At 42.4% G+C, this 23519-nt stretch overlaps 1 protein-coding gene across 1 annotated transcript in view; it reads right to left on the minus strand.

Annotated features, from left to right (window-relative positions):
• Positions 1-23519, minus strand: part of LOC122563291 (synaptotagmin-6-like) — a 294684-nt gene that overhangs the window by 127117 nt on the left and 144048 nt on the right. Inside the window, exon 2 of the mRNA XM_043716993.1 lies at positions 17074-17419. Coding sequence (XP_043572928.1) covers positions 17074-17419 — 346 coding nt within the window. The remainder of the gene's footprint in view (positions 1-17073; positions 17420-23519) is intronic.

Consider the following 23519-nt stretch of genomic DNA (forward strand, 5'->3'; position numbering starts at 1 on the left):
GGACTACACTGGATATTATCACATAATTGTCCATGAAATGAATAAAGAGATGTGGTATGTTTCTAGCAAATCAATCAATGAGTGTAGGGGGAGCAGTCTGAGAAGATGTGTATGTTGTGGATGTACTGGGGGTGATGGGAGGGGGGGGGGGAGGTGGGGGGCATTGAAAGCTACAGAGAATGACTAAGAATGCTTAGAGTTTAATGAACTTCCTCATGGACTGATGAGTTTTCGCCACAAATATTAAGAGCTAACCTCACAATAAAATCAGTTCACTCATCAACAGCACACCCATTGAACCTAAAGACATATCTACACCCAGACCAATCCAACTCTACATCCCTACTTTGAAAATCAGAAGGTTCATGTAAAGGTGTAGCATTATCTTTCGTGGTTCCACCATTGCTACTGCCCACATGGCTAACATTGTGGTGTAAGGAGAAGGTGTTAACGTAATGGTATTGTGATGGATGAGTAGGCCAGAGTCCCAAAATAATATTGGGTTCGAATCATATGGTGAAATCTGAATTCAATATTAAAAATTATTGATTGTTATAAGAAGTGATTTGCTTCACTAGGATCCTTTGGGGAGGGAAATCTATTGCCTTTACCCAGTCTGGTTAACTGGTAATTCCAGACAAACTGAAAAGTATAGGGTCTCACTGCTGTTTGAAATCGTCTCAATAGCTACAAGGGAAATTAGGGACAGGCAATCAATGCTGGCCCAGTTAGTAGCATCTACATCCCATAAACAATTTTTAAAAAGCCAGTAAAAGTGAGAATATCTTAAATTGGATTAATCTGCAGCATTGCGATAAAAGTAGTCCCAGTGTGGAAGCTCCATCTTTCGAGGTAGTATCAACATTGCGCTTTCCTGATGGTTGAAGAAAGGAATAGTGAAATGAGAATCTCCAGGTTTTGTTCATATTTTTACATATCATTAGGCAATGAGATTAAGAGTCAAAATTAACGTATAATCAAATAAATTGTATTATTTTATGCACCAAGGAAAGGAGACAACACATTAATGATCTTAGGTAGTATCTTGGGATGTTTAAGGGATATCTGTAATAGCTCGCCTTTCAACTAACATCTGCATCCTTACTTCAACTGTTCCTTTCCAGCTGTGAATAAGAGTCTAACTATGTCGGATGTGTTTGTTTCTGCACAGGAACAGCATTCCATACTCACCTTACTTGCTTCACTCTGGCAAATTGAGAATACATACACTGACTGTTCAGTCTAAAATTCTGGGTTAAATCCTGAATAACTTGCAGGTTTAAATAGTTTAAGTCATTGAGTGAGGACTCTCGGGTGGTTTCCCTCTCCCTTGCATCAAGGCACCATCATTCTGCAGCAGCCAGTCCCTGTGCGTATGCTAACACTGTCCTCAGAAATGCTACCCTGAGTGGTCAGCACCTGAAGTCTGAGCCCACATTGCAGAAAGCACTTCAGAGACAGAATGCCAATCGATGCAGTTGACAACTCATATTGCCCCCTGACCATTAAGACTTCTGTTTCTCCTCCAACTGATGTTTGTGATTCATTTGTATGCAGATTAGTTGGTATGAAAATTGTCCAAGCATTTCATTCATAATTTGTATCTGCCTCACGTCAATTGAATTGTGAATTTAATTTACATATAGTCTGGCTGGATAGATTAATGTAAGTCTTTTGGTGTTATCTAAATTCTGAAGTGGGCTTGGTAATTCTCTGAAGGGTTCTGTCATCTAGACTAAACATCCTTCAAAGGATTAGATTTGCAGCTCAGAGGAGGTTCCATGATAGCCTTTTACCTGTTGTTAGCTAATGCACGTTGCAGTCAGTGAATGCCTGTAGTGTGAATACCTACAGTTCACAGCTACCTTCAACTTTTATATAAATGTGTTCAGATTCCTGAGGAGTGTATATTTGAAACAAAAACCAATCTGATAGCTAAAAGAGCCTGAACTAGATTAGATTACTTACAGTGTGGAAACAGGCCCTTCAGCCCAACAAGTCCACACTGACCCTCTGAAGAGCAACCCACTCTTACGGGGCATTTAAAAAAATGCTTTTTCTTTTCATTAAACACTGTTTTTTTTTGTTTTCCATATAAATGTTTTATTTATGGATACTTATGGAATGCCATCACCTTTAAATCACTCATTATCCTGACTTGGAAATATATCACTGTTCCTTCACTGTCAAGTTCCCGAATCTCCCTCCCTAGAGGCATTGTGGGTCAGCCTACAGCATGTGGACTTCAGTGATTTAGGAAGGCAGCTCACCACCACCTTCTCAATAAGGTAACTAAGGGGCGGTCAATAAATATTGGTCCAGCCAGTGATGTCCAAGTCCCATGAATAGCTAAAAAATAATAAAACACAAAGGCAGGTATTGTCAGTCCCCAGTCATCAAACTCACTCAAAGGGTAGACTTTCGCAGGTTGTTGAGTTTTCTGAGTCACCAACCTTCTGACTGGGCAGCCCACCTGCTATTTTTAATTGGACAGGAGGGCTCTCTAGCTACCAATTAGCATAATGTCTATGGTAAAAGTGTTGAGCCAGTCCTTGGGCTTGCAGGTGTCACCTCTGGCCCTCTATTTTAGCCGGAAGTCAGTCTCCTGAAGACCACAGTAAAATTCTATTTGTTTAGTGTCTGACTTGTGTGGAAGGTTGTTTGTCAAGAGAATGATTGTACTGGGAGGGGATTATAAAATCTTCAGGAATATGTCCAAACAGAGTTGGCAATTCCAGATATCAGATGGATTTTCCTTCTTTTAGTGTGATGTGAAAGATGGGGTGAACAATAGGAAAATACAATGATAATGAAGTAATCAGACTGTTGATGTCAAGAAAATCTTTTCTGATTTTCCCCTCAAGGTGAAAAATGTTGTCTTCAGAATCTCACCATTGATCATTTCTATGTGTTTGTGTTCCATTAAAGCCCTGACTCACTTTATTCTGACACCATTTCCACTTCTCCACCTTCCCGAGATACTGAATGGTGTGGGCGCCTGGTGTGTAAATCAGAGCGGGGTAAGTGATTGGTGCAACTCACCAAATGTCTGGGCCGCCCCCAGCCCACTGCATCTTCAGAACAACATTCATGGATGCTGCCTATCCACCTCCCTCCTCAACCCTTCATCCACACAACTCTACATCAGCAAACCACCAGCCCCACCACACTCTCATGTCCGCCCTTGGACCAACGCACTACTTAAATCCTTCAGAAATTCTCGTTGAAGCTCAGCTACAACTTTGCACACTTCTGCCTGTTCACTTTGTGGGCAGGACAGACAGACATCTCATACAACTACGTGGTTCGTATCTTGCTTTATTAGCGGTCACTCACTTTATTTCTGAGAGTCTGGCAGCCTGCAGATTAGGGCTGACGTCAGTGAAAGTGTGCTAAGAAAACAAACTGAGTCACATAGAGGCCGGCACCAGTAAATCAGTGCTAACTGGGAGCACTGGGAAAGCAATATGAAACCTCTCTTCCTCACTTTGCTTCCTTAGCACAGAACCGTTAGCTCTCAGTTACAGATGCCAGTCATTGTGAGTTGCATTGTGGGTTTTTTTTTCAGTTCAGAAGAAGAAGTTTGTGAGAGTAAGGATCAGTCTACTGGTCAAATCAGGGATAGGCACAAATCATTGTGCAACACTTTGTTCCACCACGTGACATAGTTTATTTGGCAAACACATATGTGCTTTGAACAATTGGCCATATATGAAAGTCCAGAGGTTTGGCCACACTCAGTTAGGAGATTGGATCCATAAGAGGTTCTATGGTTCGAAACAGTCCGGGATCAAACTGTGATCAGTCCTGCAGGTCAAGTGCAAGCAGTGCAGGAGTTACAGGTGGCTAAGTCAGGTTACTATGGCAACCTCAGTTGGGTGTGAGGGAGAGCAATTGCAATGTGACAAAGATAGTGGTTGAGTCTGTTGGGAGTGAATGGAGGAGAGTTAATACTGATGCATGGGCAGAGGAAGGATCTGTCAATGAGTGAGAGGGAAGTCCAGAGGGCAGGAAGGATTAGTAATTTGGGAGAATGCAGCAGGTGAGAGCTGTTGAGCAGACACGTGTATGCAATAGTGAGAGTGCACTCTATGAGCATTTGTGAGAAGTGTGTGCAGTGGCAGAGTTAGAGTGATTGTGAGATAGTAATATAACTCAGATGGGAAAGTTGCATAGTTTTAAAATCATGGTTCACTGTTTGAAGATGGAGATGAGGAAGAATTTATTCTCTCAGAGAATCATGAACTTTCAGAATTCTCAATCCCAGAGAGCAATAGAAACATAGAATCCCAACAGTGTGGAAGGAGGCCATTCAGCCCATTGGATCCATACCAATCATACAGGGAGCATCCTACCCAGAACCAACATCCCATCACTTTAACCCTGCATTTCTTGTACCCAATCCACCTGACCTGCACACCTTTAGACTGTGGGAAGAAACCAGAGCACCCGCAGGAAACCCACATTGAGACAGGTAGAATGTGCAAACTTCACACAGACAGTTATCCAATGGAGGAATTGAACCCAGGTCCCTGGTGCCATGAGGCAGTAGTACTAACCACTAAGCTCCCATGCTGTCCTTGAGGCTGAACATGTACAAGATCAAGAGAGACAGATTCTTGAAACAGTGTCAAGGATTATTGTAAACAGGAAGGAACATGGAATGGTGGTCAAGATGAGCAGCACCACCAGAGCAGGCTCCTAGGTCCAGATGTCTGATTATTTCTCATATTTTCTATTGGTTATGTTTAGGTTGTAAGTCAGAACCTGTTAGCCTTCACAGGCAGCTCATTCTTTCCAGCCTTCTGCCTTGATTGCAGCCACCATCGTGTAAGTCCTCAAACAGTCCCATCTCGGCTCCCTCAGGTTCCACAGAAATATCAACAGTAACATCTTCCTCCCTTTATAGCAGTGGACCTTAGACTCTGGGCTTTACACTGCTCAGTTTCTTGTCAGACTCTGCTTTCGCAATTACAAGGGACTTCCATTTCATATGGATGGCTCAGATGTTTGAGAAAATTCCTGAGTAATCTTTGGATTGGACAAGACATCACACCCTGAACTGAGTCTCTTTCCCTTTTACAGTAAACACTGTAGAAACTAGTTTCTGCCCTGAGATCCTGAAAGATACATTAAATTTCGATTGGATTAAAATATCCACTTTCAGAGGGGTGCAGACATTTTCAACCTTCAAATTGGAATTCAAGTTTCGCATTTAACAAGGTTGCCCTGAATCGATGCTAAGGCCACGGTGCAGAAATGAGTGCAGACTGCATAAAGCTTAAAGTGTTTACGTTGGTTCACCATGCAACTGATTGGCTCAGATAGCCAACAAGCACAGCTTGTGCCATCTACAAAGCTGGCTGTCTCCCGGATCCCTAAGTACATTTTATACACTTCTCATTTATCTTTTTAATCTTTCCAAGCTGTTAATTGAGCTTGACCAGCTGTTCAGAGACACAGAGCAGAGGACAGTTTATGTTCTATACCACACAGGCAGCATGGTAGCTCAGTGGTTAGCACTGCTGCCTCACAGCACCAGGGACCCGGGTTTGATTCCAGCCTCGGGCAACACACTACGTGGTGTTTGCACATTCTCCCCGTGTCTGTGTGGAATTCCTCCAGGTACTATGGTTTTTTTCCCCTACAATCCAAAGATGTCCAGGTTGGGTGAATGGGCCATGCTAAATTGCCCATAATGTTCAGGGATGTGTAGTTTGGGTGCATTAGTCAGGAGTAAATATAGATAGGGGAATGGGTCTGGGTGGGATAGCCTTCAGAAGGTTGGTGTGGGCTTGCTGGGCCGAAGGGCCTGTTTCCACAGTGTAAGGATTCTATGATTAACTGTTCAGGAGGATCATCTCATACAGGCTACTGTCCAATTATGTAGAAGTCCAGGGCAAGCATCTTATTGGATACCCTTCGTCGGGATGAGATGGAGATCATAGATGTGACAAACTAAGCAGCAGATGTGCGTACTGAGTGACAGGTGAGAAAAATAAAGAGGGGAAAAGTGATAACTATAGCAGAAAGAGTCAAGAAAGGTGATGGGCTACCTGACACTAAACTCGGTGGAGTGGTGGACAGTGTGAAAGAATGTTGCAGGTTGCAGGGGGACCTGGATAAACTGCAGAATTGGCTGAGAGGTGGCAAATGCAGATAAATGTGAGGTGATTCACTTTGGGATGAATAACAGGAAGGCAGAATACTGGGTCAATGGAAAAGTTATTGGTAGGGTGGATGTGTAGCGGGATCTTGGTTTCCATGTACATAGATCCCTGAAAGTTGCCACACAGGTTGATAGCGCTATTAACAGGGCGCATGGTGTATTTGGTTTTATTGGTAGAGGGATTGAGTTCCAGAGCCGTGATGTCATGCTGCAACTGTACAAAATACTACAGCAGCCTCACTTGGAATATTGTGTACAGTTCTGGTCACCCCATTACAGGAAGGATGTGGAAGCATTGGAAAGGGTGCAGAGCAAATTTACCAGGATGTTGCCTGGTCTGGAGGGAAGATCTTATGAGGAAAGGCTGAGGGACTTGAGTCTGTTCTCATTGGAAAGAAGAAGGCTAAGAGAGGATTTAATAGAGACATTGAAGATGATAAGAGAATTACACAGGGTCGACAGTGAAAGTCTTTTTCCTAGGATGATGACATCGGCTTGCACGAGGGGACAGAGCTGCAAATTGAGGAGGGATAGATTTAAGACAGATGTTAGAGGCAGGTTCTTCACTCAGATTGGTAAGGGCATGGAATGCCCTAGCTGACAATGTAGTTAACACAGCCACAATAGGGGTATTTAAACAATCCTTGGATAAGCACATGGATGATGATGGGATAGTGTAGGGGGATGGGCTTAGATTAATTCACAGGTTGGCATAACATCGAGGGTCAAAGGGCCTGTTCTATGCTGTATTGTTCGATGTTCTATGTTCAATGCTCTATTCAGCTCCTCACTCCTTATGTGGAGAGCATCTTGATTCTAATACCCCGAAATAGTTGACTGACCATGCCTAAGCCCTTGGACTGCTATCAGACGCTCTCCTTGACTTATTGTATCAGTACCATCTCAATAAAGGCTATCTCCATTGACTTATACAGTCGTAGAGATGTACATCACAGAAACAGACTCTTTGGCCCAAATCGTCCATGCAGACCAGATATCTCAACCCAATTTAGGCCCAACTGCCAGTACCCGACCCATATCCCTCCAAGTCCTTCCTAATCATATACCCACCCAGATGCCATTTAAATGTTGCAATTGTACTAGCCTCCAACATTTCCTCTGGCAGCTCATTCCATACAGGTACCACCCTCTGCGTGAAAACGTTGCCCCTTAGGTCTCATATCTTTCTCCGCTCATTCTAAACCTATGCCCTCTAGCTCTGGACTCCCCAACCCCAGGGAAAAGACTTTGTCTATTTACACTATCCATGCCCCTCACGATTTTATAAACCTCTATAAGGTCGCCCCTCAGCCTCCGACACTCCAGAGAAAACAACCCCAGCCTATTCAACCTCTCCCTATAGCTAAAATCCTCCAACTCTGGCAACATCCTTGTAATACTTCTCTGAACCCTTTCAAGTTTCACAACATCCTTCCAATAGGAAGGAGACTAGAATTGCATGCAATATTCCAAAACTGGCCTAACTAATGTCCTGTACAGCCATAAAATGATCTCCCAACTCCTGTACTCAATAGTCTGATCAATAAAGGAAAGCATACCAAAGACCTTCTTCACTATCCTATCTACCTGTGACTCTACTTTCAAGGAGCAATGAACCTGCACTCCAAGGTCCCTTTGTTCAGCAACACTCTCTGGGACCTTACCATTAAGTGTATAAGTCCTGCTAAGATTTGCTTCCCCAAAATGCATCACCTTGCATTTACCTAATTAAACTCCATCTGCCACTTCTCAGCCCATTGGCCCATCTGATCAAGATCCTGTTGTAATTTGAGGTAACCTTCTTCGCTGTCCACTACACCTCCAATTTTAGTATCATCTGCAAACTCACTAACTATCCTTCTAATGTTCATTTCCAAATCATTTACATAAAGGATGCAAAGTAGTGGACCCAGAATCGATCCTTGTGGCACTCCACTGGTCACAGACCTCCAATCTGAAAAACAACCCTCCACCACCACCCTCTGTCTTCTACCTTTGAGCCAGTTCTGTTTCCAAATGGCTAGTTCTCCCTGTATTCCATGAGATCTAACCTTGCTAATCAGTCTCCCATGGGGAATCTTGTCAAACTCCTTACTGAAGTCCATATGGAATACATCCACCGCTTTGCCCTCATCAATCCTGTTTGTTACTTCAAAAAACTCAATCAAGTTTGTGAGACATGATTTCCCATGCACAAAGCCATGTTGACTATCCCTAATTAGTCCTTGCCTTTCCAAATACATGTACATCCTGCCCCTCAGCATTCCCTCCAACAACTTGCCCACCACCACCGTCAGGCTCACTGGTCTATAGTTTCCTGGCTTGTCCTTACCGCCCTTCTTAAACAGTGGCACCACGTTCGCAACCTCCAATTTTCCAGCACCTCACCTGTGACTATCGATGATACAGATTTCTCAGCAAGAAGCCCAGCAATCACTTCTCTAGCTTCCCACAGAGTTATAGGGTACATCTGATCAGATCCTGGGGATTTATCCACTTTTATGTGTTTCCAGACATCCAGCACTCCCTCCTCTGTAATATGGAGATTTTTCAAAATGTCACTATCTATTTCCCGAGATTCTATATCTTCCATATGTGACCCATCCTCTTTCCATACCTTTCCAGATTCCTTTTAAATACTGTAATTGTACCAGCCTCCACCACTTCCTCTAGCAGCTCATTCCATACATGCACCACCCTCTGCATGAAAAAGTTGCCCCTTTGGTCTTTTTTAAATATTTCCCCTCTTACCCTAAATCTGTGCCCTCTGATTTTAGAGTCCCTTACCCTGGGAAAAGGACCTTGTCTTTTTGTCCTATCCATACCCCTCATAATTTTATTAACCTCCACAAGCTCGCCCCTCAGCCTCTGACATGCCAGGGAAAATAGCCCCAGCCAATTTAGCCTCTCCCCATAGCTCAAACTCTCCAACTTCGGCAACATCCTTGTAAATCTTTTCTGCATCCTTTCAAGTTTCAAAACACCTTTCCCATGTGCAGTACAGCAGTATGGTGAGCCTGGGATTTCTGGTTGAGGGAACAAAACATACAAAGGTAAGGCAGGGCAATGTTGTGAATGTCCAGGTAGGCTCAGAGTGAGTGAGCTCTGTGACAGTGAGATGCAGCCTAGTCCAGTCCAGGATCTGGGTGCATGTTCCTGAGTACACAGTGTCCTTGCTGCAACTTTACAGCCCAAAATGTAGCAACAAAGACTAGAAACATCCTGTAAGTATATTAGAGACGTGCTTAGAAGCTGGCACATGTTGGACACAAATTTCCATTGACGTGGGATGTAGGTGGTTGGTGCAAATGGGTCATGCCAATGGGAGATGTTGGTGTCCCATGTTTTACATGAAAGCCTTTGGACCCAGCATGAGCTGAACTCGCCAGGTACACCCATTGATGTCCACATCAGGAATTCTCAACAACTCACTTGATTGGTACTGTTCATGGAAGATAAAGCATTTTGAGGGATTGAAAAATATGCTGGTGATCTTCCTACTTCATGCATTGCCTATCTTTGCAAAGGAGACCTCGAAGTGAAGACACTTTGATTTCAACATTCAAAACATGTATAGCTACAGAAAGGTGAGAAAGCCAAGTCACCTTTGTAAATCATTTTTGCATTTGGCATAAGCAACTTCTATGTTTCTTTCATTTTGGTAGGATCCAGTCTAATACCATTTGGAGAGTAAAATGACCTGAACTGATTTGACTGAAAAGGTGTGGCTGGAAAAGCGCAGCAGGTCAGGCAGCATCCAAGGAGCAGGAGAATCGATGTTTCGGGCACGAGCCCTTCTTCAGCATTCCTGAAGAAGGGCTCATGCCCGAAAAGTCAACTCTCCTGCTCCTTGAATGCTGCCTGACCTGCTGCGCTTTTCCAGCAACACATTTTCAGCTCTGATCTCCAGCATCTGCAGTCCTCACTTTCTCCCTTAACTGATTTGACCCATGTTAATTTGAAATTTTTTATGCTGTTGAAAATGAAAGTTGGTTTTCTTGCTGCTTTGTGGGCTGTTGAAGGCTTGTGTTTGCTTGTTAACCCACTTCCACACCCAACCCTTCCATCACATGGGCTACTTTTAACATAACTAATCCATTCTTACCCACTCTCAGGGCGATTTTCACATTACATGGGTTGCTTTTAGTACAGCTTACTTATTCTTTTATACTCTCAGTTCTTATTATCTCTTATTCTTCTGTTCCATCCTCACCTACTATCAGTAATCCCCTCATCTGCCTACTCCTTTCATATATCTCTCTCTCTCTGTCTGGGCTCCGTCTCCACCTATCCATCCATCTCTACCAACCCCCATCTTCAACATAAATACTTGTTTTCCTAGCTGCTATTAGTTTTGCTGTAGTCATAGAATCATTACAGTGTGTAAAACATACCATTTGCCCAATCCAGACTCTCTGAAGAGCATCCCACCATGCTACTCTATCACTGTAACCCTGCATTCCCCATGGCTCATCCACCTAGCCTGCATATCTTTGGACTGTGGGAGAAAACTGGAGCACCTAGAGGAAACCCATGCAGACACAGGGAGAATATGCAACAGACAGTCACATGAGGCTGCAGTCAAACTCAGATCCCTGGTGCTATGAGGCAGCAATGCTACCAACAGAGCCACCAGGCTGCCTAACTCACCAGACTCAAAATGTTACCTCTGCCTCCTCTCCACAGATGCTGCTAGACCTGCTGAGCTTTACCAGCAGTTTGTGTTTCTGCATTAAATTGTTGTGAGCCCACTTCACTTTCTGGCTGGGAGTGAGAGAGCAGGCATGACGTAAAATCCATCCATTGAATCTACAGCCCAGGAACAAAGCATTAGCATAACTATGGTGGTATTTATGTTCCACACGAGCTTCATTACACCGCTCTTCATGTGACTTTATCAACCTTATCTATCCTTGCCCCCAGCCCATGTGTTTACTGAGCTTCTGTTGGCACTGAAACAGAAGGAAAAGGAACAGGATATCAATTCAGCTCTTCAACCTAACTCCACTGTTCAATTAGATCATTGCAGTTCTTTTACCTTGATATCATTTTCCTGCATTTCTTTAATGTCTAGAAATCTTTCAATCTTTGTCTTAAACATACTCAATATTTGAGCCTTTCCAGCTCTGTGGTGCAGAGAATTTCAAAGATTTATTAACCTGTAAGAAAAGAGAATCCTTCTCAACTTCATCTGAAAAGCCCTGCCTCTTATTCAGAGGCAGTGTCCCCTTATACTTGATGTCAGAGGTAGGAAAAATGTTCTTCCTGTTTCTTAAGACTGGATCAGGAGCAAAGAAAGCTCACCAGGATATTGCCGGGGAGGAACCATTTCAGCGATGAAGAGAGGCTGGATAATCTTAGGCTGTTCTCTTTGAAGCAGAGAAAGTTGAGGTGGCCCCTGATAGAGGTGTGAAGGATGATGAGGGTGATGGAAAGGGTGAACCGAAAGCATCTGTTCCTCTTAGTCAAAAGGTCAATATTAAGCGGGGCATAATTTTAATGTGACAAGCAGGGCTTTGAGGATTGACTGTTTTACTCAAAGGGCGGTGGGAGTCCGGAACACACTGGGAGGGTAGTTAAGGCAGGGAACCTCACAACCTTTAAAAAGTGACATAGCATCTAGGGCTATGGGTCTAGTGCTGGAAAGTGGGATTAAGTGGAGATAGTATATTTTTAGTAATGGACAAAAGGGCCTGTATTCTGTATTCATTCTGCATTGTATGATTCTATGATTTTATCATTCTATCTACCCTGTCAGAATTTTCACTGATATTATCCCTCATTCTTCGAAACTCTATAGGACCTAGGCCCATATTCCTCAATCTTTCTTTGTAGGACAATCCCACCATCCCATGAATCAGACTGGTGAAGCTTTCTTGCATTCCCTCTAAGTATGTCCTTCTTTAAATAGCTGTAAGATATTCATAAAACTTTTGATATGGTCTCACCAAAGCTTTCCACAATTGTTGTGATGATGTTTGACTCAACCATAGGTAGCAGTTAATACCACATTATCAGCACTCTCTGGACAAAGACTGTGAATTATTCAAGGTTAAAAGTGACATAATGTACTGCTTTCAAACTATGTCACGTCACATCCTTATCCAATGAAACAAGGTTTAAATGCTCTCAATTCCCTGATCCACTCATTAGATTTCTTTTTTCACTGACCCCCAACAAAGATTGCAGTGAAACTGGTTTTGAAGCAGAGAATCTAATACATTTTTCGCCAAGTCCAGATTTCATTGGGTTGTTTTGAAGGTTTCTCATTACAAAGCCTCCTGAGGTTTCTCACCCCACCTTAACAAGTTTACCTCATCAATTCAGGCATCTCTCATATCCAATTTCAGCCCCATCTTACTGTTCCTGGAAGAACTCATCACTCAGCAGATAACCCAGAATTCAGCAGCATCACTGGTGACAGCGCCATCAGTAATAGCCTGTTGTGAACCCAGACCAATATTGTCAGCCTGGAGCTGCCCTGCACTGTTACTGACATCTACCCTGTACATGGCAGATGGGGGCTATCTGTGCCCACTTTGAAGTCAGGGTCTAAGCTGAGGCAGTGCGATGGAGGAACTTCCTCCTCCCCCAGGACTGGCAATAAAAAGGTCGACACCAGTCCGTGGCATCCTCCTCTGAGGTTGGCATCTGGGTCAGTGCAATCTCAGTCACCTGGAGGAATGCCCAGCTAGGTAAGAAGAAGTCTCCCTTTCTCCCCATTCAACCCGGATAAGGTCCACTATCTTTTCTCCGATACCTCACACTCACTGCAACTGTACCCAGCTCCCATCAAGGCTCAAGCCCTACCACTATTGCCTGCAACATCTTCCCTCAGGCACTGTCAGCCACCCTAATACCCCGCACCACAAACCCTGCACGCCCACTCACTCACTCAGGGCACCTGCACCAATAGTAACAGCTATACCATCCACTTTCATCTCCTTTAGTTCTTGCCACTCTTCCATTATGGCATCAGCACACAGCTTGGCAGAAAGATTCAAGATGGTGGTGTGGTGCCCATAGTTTGTCTCCTTATCCCTTCTGAGGAGAAGACCCTGACTCTGACTGCCATGACCATTGCCTGGACTGCTCTCAGCAGCTGCCCTTGGTCTAATGTGTCTGGTCCCCATCTCCCTTGTCTTGACTGAGGCTTGTAGACAACTATGCCAAGCTTCCTGGCATTGTGTCGATGCTAAATGGCATGGCAAGACACAGGTATTGGGATATTAAGAGCCTGGTATCACTATCTAAGGAAGCAAGCACGCAAGGCAAGATAATTCAAGGCAGGGAAGCGGTGAAGGTTCAGGTAGGATAAGAGTGAGTGAGTGAACAGGCCGGAGATGATCTAGTACATGAGCAGGACGTGTGTCCCTGAGCACACAGTGTCCTTGCTGCAGCATTACACTGATAGTTGTCAGCAGACTTTCGATTCAGAATTGAAGTGCAGAAGTAACCTGTCAGCAGATTGGAATTGTACCATAAGGATCCATCGAGGCTGATTGTGGTGCTTCGTCTCCAACATGGAACTGATTCGGAGCAAGCAGTGAGCTGAATCCAGCTCTGGTTCTGCTCTGGTTCTTTTGTTAAGTTTTCCCTACGTCAAGCTTGATTGGTGAGTTCAGTAAGATGGGAGTCTGAATCTAAGAATGTGAGTTGTGGCGTTTAGAAGGCATTTAACAAGGATTAATACTCGTATATTGGCAACTTGCCCCATCTAGCAGGAATCTTGCCACACAACTTGCGAAAAGCATAAAAGTTGGAGAAAGATTATCTCAATGTCAAGATAGACCTCACTGCACTTGTCACCCAATAGTGCCATACACCTTACTATAGCCCATGTTACACTGAGCCCGATAGGATTCACCCTTCGTCTTTACTATGCAGCAAAATTCAAAATAACAGGTAATCTATGAGGAACTGAATATCCTCCCTTTGTGCAACATTACCACTCATCTCATACATTCATCCTTTGGCAAAAAAAAAATGTTTTGCAGAGCTGATGATTATCTCCACTGACACCGTTCGAAGATCTCAAAATAGAGTCATAGAGTCACAGAGTCATACAGCATGGAAAAAGACCCTTCGGTGCAAGCAGTCCATGCTGAATGTAATCCCAACTAAGCTAGTCCCCACCTGCTCCTCCTGGCCCCTATCCGTCCCATCCATTCTTACTCATGTACTTGACCAAATTTATTCCCACCTTAAAAATATGCCCCCAGTCTTGAAATTCCCCCATCCTCAGGTCTTGAAAATTGAATCACTGTTTCCAGTATCTTGGAATGCTGTTGGGAACTGGGGAATTTCTGTCCTGCTGAAACACCCTTCATGTTGGAGATGTAACATGATGGTTAGCTCCAGGAAAACGCTGCAGTTCAAACCATATCCACCCTGAGGCAGAGATTCTATTCCAGGAGTACAGAAATTTTAAAAATTCAAGTAAACTTCAGAAGCTGAATGCATCATGTTTCTGCCTGGACGATTTTGCAAGTTTTATACATAAAATAAAAGATTTTATCTGTGGTGAAAGACAAGCGACCAAATGACACACACATCAGTGGGGCAACTTGATGCAGGAAGCTGTGAATTCTCCCAGTGGAGAACTTGATTTGTGTTTGCTTCAAACTGAAGCAGTGTATCGACAGCTCAGTCTGAAGAGATCACACCTGCATTTTAAACAGCCAGAGAAACTTCCTCGGTCTGTGCTTTTACAGTCTCAGTGCACGGGATGGATGTGTGCTGAGGATCTTACTTTTCACATCAGTTTTCAACTATTAGCATTTGATGTATTAATCTGACTGTTTCCTATCCTTTTACAATTGAACCATGAATCATAAAAAGGCAGAAGTGGACCGTGATGCAGATAAAGTAGTGCAAGGGCTTGAGGGGAGCCAAGTAGAAGAGACCCATTACCACAGTTTAAACCTGTGCCATGTCTGTTTTTACAAGCCTGTTCCCTGCTGGACACCTTGTACCGTGTAGTACAAGATTGTTGGAGTGCAACTGAATTCAAGAGTAAGTGTCTTTTAGAAAACAATATGTGGACTGAAATAGTTTAACTTCCCTCAGTAATTTTAGAACTAGTTTTAACTCAACTGGCATTAATGCGCCAATAGTGGAGTTGTAAATGGTGTGGTGAACCTGTACGCCTGCCATATTTACTGGAACCTTATGCTTGTCAGGCCAAGTCTTATACATGCAAATAGGTGAGGTACAAAGGAATGTGAAGTAGTTTTACAGAACAACTGTTCAGAGTGAGACCCTCGCTCTGTCTATGTGAACTAGCTGGTGAAAGGAAGACTACAAATTGGCAGGAAAATGTTTTATTTTTGTAAGGTCATGGGAAACAGAATAATGTTGTCTGCTGTTCCTGAAACCAGCCCTCCCTCCTCAGTCATCGTTGAACTCCAACATCCCACCCTCATTTTGAGACCTGGGCCATTTGATTTCGGGCAGTCACATAGCTGACCTGATCCCAGGTAAAGTGACTTAAATGGGATTGCGAATTCCATGGTCAAAATATCCAAACACTACTCCCTGTTCTGTACAGCACCCATAGATGGCACTGTTGAAGAAGATCCCTCCTGGCCTGTTCTGAAAGTTAGAACAGTCTTGAATTCATACACCCTTTGAAGAAAAGAGCATCAGACAGCACAGAATGGAAGAGGGTTACCCATGGCAATAATGTGTAGACATCTCTAATGAGAAAAAATTAAAGATTGGGATGCCAGTCCTTCAAATATTGAGAGAAACAAAAGGTCATTCCATTATGAAGTAACTGCAACAGTTTTGAAATATATTTTTTCGTTCTCTCATGGGACATGGATGTCACTGGCTGGGCTGGCATTTATTGTCCCTCCCTGGCTGCTCTTAAGAAGGATGGTGGTAAGTTGCCTTCAACGTGAAATACTTAAACTTGCTTATATTGCTTATTCTTTCCTTCATTTTTTGTTTTAAAGGAAGTAAAACAGACAGTGCAGCATTCTGTCCAGCAGATCACTGAGTTTAACATTGTCTTAGAATGTACATCATCCTTTAATGTGGACAGAGGGTTGTCTCATAAATTGTGAGGGTCAACATGCATCTACTTCCTCTGTGTTCAACAAACCTGCAATTGGTGCTCCACATTATAAACATAAATGATTAGATTACCTATGGTGTGGAAACAGGCCCTTCAGCCCAAACCGACCCTCCGAAGAGTAACCCATCCCCATCTGACTAACACTATGGGCAATTTAGCATGGCCAATTCACCTGACCTGCACATCTTTGGAATGATCATAGCACCCAGAGGCAACTCACAGACACAGGGAGAATATGCAAACTCCACACAGTCACCGAAGGCTGGGATTAAACCTGGGCCCCTGGTGCTGTGCTAACCACTGAGCCACCGTACCACTTCACGATTGCTTCGAATCCATTTTACAATAGGTCATTTTGAAATCTCCAGCTGACTCCCTTATGTTCTCAGAACTTCTGAATTCCTCTCCCCATATTAAACATGAAACAGTCACCTTGGGCCGATTTACCCTTTTCCCATATTAAAAAAAGGGTAAATTATTAAAAATTGGTTCCAATTTAAATAGAGGACAATCAAATTCTTGCCTGGCCCAGATACTCTTTCAGCACCCCCTTCACAGCCCACCTGCTCTGTTGCATCTCCAATGCTGAGGGGTGGTAAACATCTCCAATGATTGATTCCACTTCATACAATCAATCAAGACATAGTGCGCACCAGGAGAATAATAATGTTCCTCTAGGCATGGTGCTTCCTTTTTTATACACATAATTAACAGTTTAAAGCTTACAGAAACTCTGCTTGAACAAAGATTGGCTTTTAAAAGCACGCAAGGCAGCACATATGCATGCACAGTACACCTCTGGTGCCAAAGTTGAGACACTGACCTGGAGGAAGAGGTTGGCTCCGTTGTCTGCCTCTGTATCCGTGTGTGGCGCAGGATGTGGTCTCTCATGGACATTTGAACCTCTGCTGGGATATCTGGTGATGTGTGACTGATCTTCATGGCTGCCTCGAGGAAGCTCATGGATGTGGACTCTTTGGGTTTGTCCGTCATCTCCTTGTCTTGCTCAATGCTAGTGATGTTGGCTGTGTCTCCGGGAATGGAGGTGTTCGAGAGAACCTTATTCTTCCAGGGTACCCAGCAGAGCTTCCAGAACACAAAGAGAAAAACTGCCACCAGGGCCAGTCCACAGAAAATAAGTATCACTGCAAGCAAGCTGATGGAAATATCTGTAACAGAATGGAGAAGGTGCAAGTGACGAGAGAATAACACATAGACAAAGGACAAAGGGAGGAAAAGAGAAAAGAACTATGAGAAAAATACTGAAAGTTATTTTTTAGCAACCTCATGAAACAGTTTATCCTCTAACGAAGGACAATCTTAATCTAGACAAACTATTTGCCAATATTTCCACATTATGGATACATTGGCAAATCATGTTCAGATTTAATGTTCCTCTGAAAAATAATTAAATCAGTTTTTCAATTAAAAAAAAATAAAATCCGTTTTAATCTTGCTTCCACGTTTTACAAAAAAGGCTGCCATTATACATGACAGTGCATTGCTGATAAAACTCACCCTATTCCGTGCATCACAGGAGAACTACACACCCTTGTTCCACTGAGTTACTGAGCCAGTTATCACTTATTTCTCCATTACTTTTTCTAGCTCTTAAATCGTGCCTGTTTTACTGGAGACACTGCTTCATCCAGATGACAATGTGTTTGAGCTGAAAAATGTGTTGCTGGAAAAGCGCAGCAGGTCAGGCAGCATCCAAGGAGCAGGAGAATTGACGTTTCAGGCATAAGGCCTTCTTCAGGACAATGTGTTTGAGTCATTCATCCCATCTTTTCGACAGTGGTCGTTCAGTGTGGACTGTATGTACAGTTAGTAATGTAGAAATTATATATTCCAGTGTTGTATATGGCCAAGTGGAGGGGACTGGATTGAAACTCTTTCAAATCTTGTTTTGTTTGCTTGATGTTTTCGAAATCATTTTCATTGCTTACACACAGGATGTCTCTGTCTTACTGGAGATGTTTCAATGGTTTTGGAATACTGTCTGTTCCAAAAGCAAGATGACAATTGCAAATTGACACAAAACTGGTTCTGACTCATTGGGAAGCAAGCTTCTGAAAGGACAATGAACCTTTGAGTCTGTCTTCTATAGATTAAAGTGGAGGTCAGTGACTGGGCTCCAATCTGTTCCCAGAGGCAGGTCACAGGGGGCATAGATCAGGTGAGTCGCACAGGCCGTTTCCCTAGGGTGTGGGAGTTCAAAACCAGGGGGAATATTTTTAAGATGAGAGGAGAAAATTTTTAAAAAGACATATGGGGCAATTCTTTCACCCAGAGAGTGAGTCGTGTGTGGAACAATCTGCCGCAGGAAGTGTTAGATGCAACATTTAAAAGACATTTGGATAAGTACATGAATAGGAAAGGTTTGGAGGGATATGGACCAAATGCAGGTAAGTGGGATGAATTTGGTTTGGGAACATGGACTCGTTGGACTGAAGGGTCTGTTTCTGTAATGGATAACTCGATGACTCTATACTGCTGAATCATCACTCAGGGAAGTCAAAGTTTCTGTTATCCTTTATTAAAGTTTAATGGGGTAGTTTTGACTTTCCAGAGGGAAAAACCAGTAACACAGTATCTATACAGTAATGGTTAAGTCAAATAACTTGGAAGGGGTGCAAACTTGCTGAGTGATTCACCCATTTCACACAGTCATACAAAGTCCATATGGTATGGGATTGCTTTTTCTCAGCACCAGATACACTTGATACACACTACATTGTTTAAGCAACAAATTAAATGATATGCTATGAAGACTGATACATTTGGCATCCAAGGATATAGATCAGTTTGATGGCATGACTCAGAAAGGATTTTCTAATTATCATTTTTGTCAATAAAGATGGTCACAATTGTTTATCAATTACTATTGATAATGTGCAAATTCTACAACACATTGATCATCACACTTAGCTGATAACACCCCAAGTTTTAGAAATAGCATTTCTACAATTCATGCCAGCAGCACCATGCTCATCATACAGAGAAAGAGAAATTTAGAGAGATAGAAATTGATCAACTTATTCTTCTCTCCCCTTTCTTACTTTGAAATTTAATTACATTTTAATCTTTCTATGCTAATATTAGAGAAGCATTCAAATGGAATAACAGAATTTGCACAGGGAAAAGTAAGTCCCCAAATAATTTGGAGTTCCAATTTTTCCCTCATTGCAAGAAGATTAAAGTAGGTGCTCATTTGAGCAATGTGGGAATCCATCTTTATTCATTATTAATTAACTAAAATATTAATTAATTTTTCCAATGACACTCCAAAAATGGCGTAATCTTTGGAGAGTCATAGAGTCACACAGCATGGAAACAAACCCTTTCGTCCAACCAGTTCATGCCGAACCATAATCCCAACTAGTCCCCATTTGCCTGTACTTGGCTCATATCCCTCCAAGCATATCTTTCTCAAGTACTTACCTGAGTGTTTTTTAATCTTGTAACTGTACCCACATCCACCATTTCCTCTGGAAGTTCGTTCCAAATACAACACACTCCCTGTGTAAAACAAATGCCCCCCTTGTCTTTTTAACTCTTTCTCCTCTCACCTTAAAAATATGCCTCCTAGCCTTGAAAACCCCCAACTCTAGGGAAAAGTCACCTGTCGTTCACCTTATCTATACAACTCATGATTTTATAAACCTTGATAAGGTCACCCCTTGACCTCCTATGCTCCAGTGACAAAATGTTCCAGCATGTCCTGCCTCTCCTTATGACTCAAACTCTCCAATCCTGGCAACATTCTGGTAAATCTCTTCTTGTTCCTCTCCAGCTTAATAATATCCTTCCTATAACAGGGAGACCAGAACTGGACACAATACTTTAGAAGAAGCTTCACCAATGTATTATACAACCTCAATATGATGTCCCAACTCCTATACTCAACGGTCGGAGCAATGAAGGCAAATGTGCTAAACACCTTCTCAAGCCACCCTATCTATATGTTACGCCAACCTCAAAGAATTATATTCTTGAACCCCTATGTTTGTCTGTTCTAGAATACCACCCAGGACCCTACTTTTAATTGAACAAGTCCTGTCCTTGTTTGCTTATCAAAATGCAAGACCTCACCTTTTTCCAAATTAATGTCCATCTGCCTTTCTTCAGCCCATTGATCCAATTGATCAAGATTTCTTTGTGATCTTAGATAACCACCTCCACATTAGAGGTTAGCACAACATCAGGATAGGTCAGCTTTCACTATGCTGCCTTTGTATTAATTCTTTACAAAAAATTGTCATCTCTTACAATGCATTCAGCCTGCACAAATTAGACTCTGATATTAGTGATCACATGCTGTGATGCTAATGGTACTGTATCAGATCTTTTTTCTGACTTCATGCAGAGCAGAGAGTATTCTGAGCCTTCCTTCAGGAACAATCGTAGCTCTCCAGAGAAAACAGCATTCTGAAGGCAGGAGACTAAAAACAAACACCTGCAAATGATGAGAAATTCCGCTTTGGAGATCCTTTTGATACCTGCCTCATGGGTGAACCCAATTTCACGCTGCATGCCTCATCAGAAATGACCTTCAGCAAGGGTCCAGGAGAGATGATAAAGTCGATTACAGATTAGAAACAGAACATCAAACATTTATCTTTGCTTGGTTCAAGAAGTCACAACTGCGTTGGCTTGCTGCCTGTCCTCTCATCTGTCACCCAACTTCTCAATAGTTTTCAGGCATGAGTTTTCAAGTTTACATATTCAAGCAGAAAACATGGAAATTTCTGCTTAAAAAGTGGGTCCCACAAGTGGGCATTAAGAATAACCGCCATGCAGAAAAAATCATATGGGAAGGTGGTGACTGTATGGTTACAATCTGGTAATCTATGGAGAAAGGAAATTGTTTGAAACTGTACTGTATATTTATAAAATAAGCCTTGGAAAAGGCTGTTTGAAAATGACTCCAGATTCCAAATGAATTGTGGATTCCAGAGAAGGTCTTCACTTCAGAAAAAAAACTGAAAGAAAATCCTCAACTGAATTATGTTTCATTGCCACATCGTCTAGGATACAATAAAGTTTTAATTAATGACTCATTATGAGAATGTAAATTAGGCCTTGGTTAGAACAAAAGTTAAGAAGTATCGATTGGAGAAGGGCTATTTTCAAGATGCAGATGTCTTCAATGGAGCATGATTTAACATTTTGCAAAGGTCACAGGACAGCAGCTGCCATCTTAGACAGCCTCCCGGCAAAATATAACACAGAAGTCCAAAGATGTGTAGTTGAGGTGGACTGGCTGTGTTAAAAATGACCCTGTAGTGTCCAGGTTAGGGGGGTTCACCATGATAAAAACCCTATGCGGGGTTAGGGTTAGGGGATGGTGGGAGATGGGTCTGGGTGGAATACTCTTCAGAGGGTTGGTGCAGTCTCAATGGCCTCAATTGCCTCTTTCTAAATGGATTCTATGAAAGAAGAAGAAGCCCAGCTACAGGCCTGAATGTGACTTACTGAGATTTTCTCTCGATAAATATTGTTTCAATTTATTGTTATTTGTTTTAACCTTGATATTTGCAATGCTTTTGTTCAAACTTTATTTCTTTATTCTTAATGACCTGGGTTATATCTTGTAATAAACCTTTGATATTATCTGAAAACTAAAGCTTTGCTGGAACTGTTTTATAATTGGAAGAAAAACAAAAGGGGGCTCAATGAATTAGATTAATTCACAGGTCATTGACCATACTGCGGACATGGCTGGTGGTCATGCGGAATGTATAACATAATTTGGCCCTGGGTATATACACTATGAGTACAACATCAGTGTTGCTGTAAAAATGCACTGATAGCACAGTTATCATGTAAATGAACGCTTCGATAATCTTTAATGTTCTTGAAAAATGACTATTGATATGAATCAACTATTTTGGTCACACAATTAAGTTGCTTATAAAACATTTGGGTTTTTGTATCACACAGCAGTGCTAGTAATTAAAAATGTTCTGAAAAGCCAGTCGAAGGCCAATTCATCAAAATGGCTTGCGGAACAATGGGATGATGTCAACGCTAGACCATGTGGGTGCTGTTTTATAAAAGGCAAGAAATGGCAGACCCGCAGAAAGTGAATACAAAAGATCATCATCCGCATTCACCACTGCCATCACATGGAGCTTTGAAGGTTTTAATATCCTGCCATCTCATGAACTTCTTATGGCATGCTATTCATTTACAAAAAGAAGATGACAAAAGGAACTGTGTATTTCAGACAGGCCCGCTGAAGCAAATGCCATTACTTTTATTTTATCAAAAACCCTACTGAAGCAACAATAGTCTCCATCCTTCTGCACAAACGCTTTGATTCAGCTATTTTTGATTTTCTTTTCGATATATAGGAGACAAATTGGCTGCTTGAAGAGTGGAACTAAACTTCTGAAACAATAGTAGGGTGATTCAACCCCTGAAAAGCTGCTCTGTCATTTCAATAGATCATGGTGAATCTACACCACATAGGAACTAGATGTAGGAGTAGCCTCAATCTTGCTCCGCCATTCAACATGACCATGTCTGACTCAACTTCATAATCTCCAGCTTAGAGAATTCCTAATATTTACTATGCTTTGAGTGAAAAAAAAATCCTTCTCACATCAGTCCTAAATCATCTAAGCCTTATTCTGAGACTGTGTGCCCTGTTGTTAGATCCCCAGCTTGGGGAAACATCCTTCCTGCATTTACCCTGTTGAGACTTGTAAGCATTTTGCTTATCTCAATGAGACATCTCTCCTTCTAAATTCAGCAGAATATAGGCCTTGTTTCCTCAGTCTCTCCCTCAAGGCTATCCCATTATCCCAGGAATCAGTCAAGTGAACATCCATTCTATTCCCTTTATGGCCATCATATCCTTTGTTAAAGGATACCAAAACTGCACACAATACTCCAAGTCTTGTCACAATTGCATCAAGACTTTTTATACATTTTCTCAAATCTTTTTGCAATAGTTATTTTTAACAAACGACATAGAGACATAGGGATGTACAGCAAGGAAACAGACCCTTCAGTCCTACTTATCCATTCAGAACAGAGATCCTAAATTAATCTAGTCCCATTTAGAGTCATAGAGTCACAGAGATGTACAGCACGGAAACAGACCCTTCGTCCATGCCGACCAAATATCCCAACCCAATCTAGTCCCACCTGCCAGCACATGGCCCATATCCCTCCAAACCCTTCCTATTCATATACCCATCCAAATGCCTCTTAAATGTTGCAATTGTACCAGCCTCCACCACATCCTCTAACAGCTCA

The sequence above is a fragment of the Chiloscyllium plagiosum genome, chromosome 26 (assembly GCF_004010195.1).
Source record: "Chiloscyllium plagiosum isolate BGI_BamShark_2017 chromosome 26, ASM401019v2, whole genome shotgun sequence".
NCBI classification, from domain to species: Eukaryota; Metazoa; Chordata; class Chondrichthyes; order Orectolobiformes; family Hemiscylliidae; genus Chiloscyllium; species Chiloscyllium plagiosum.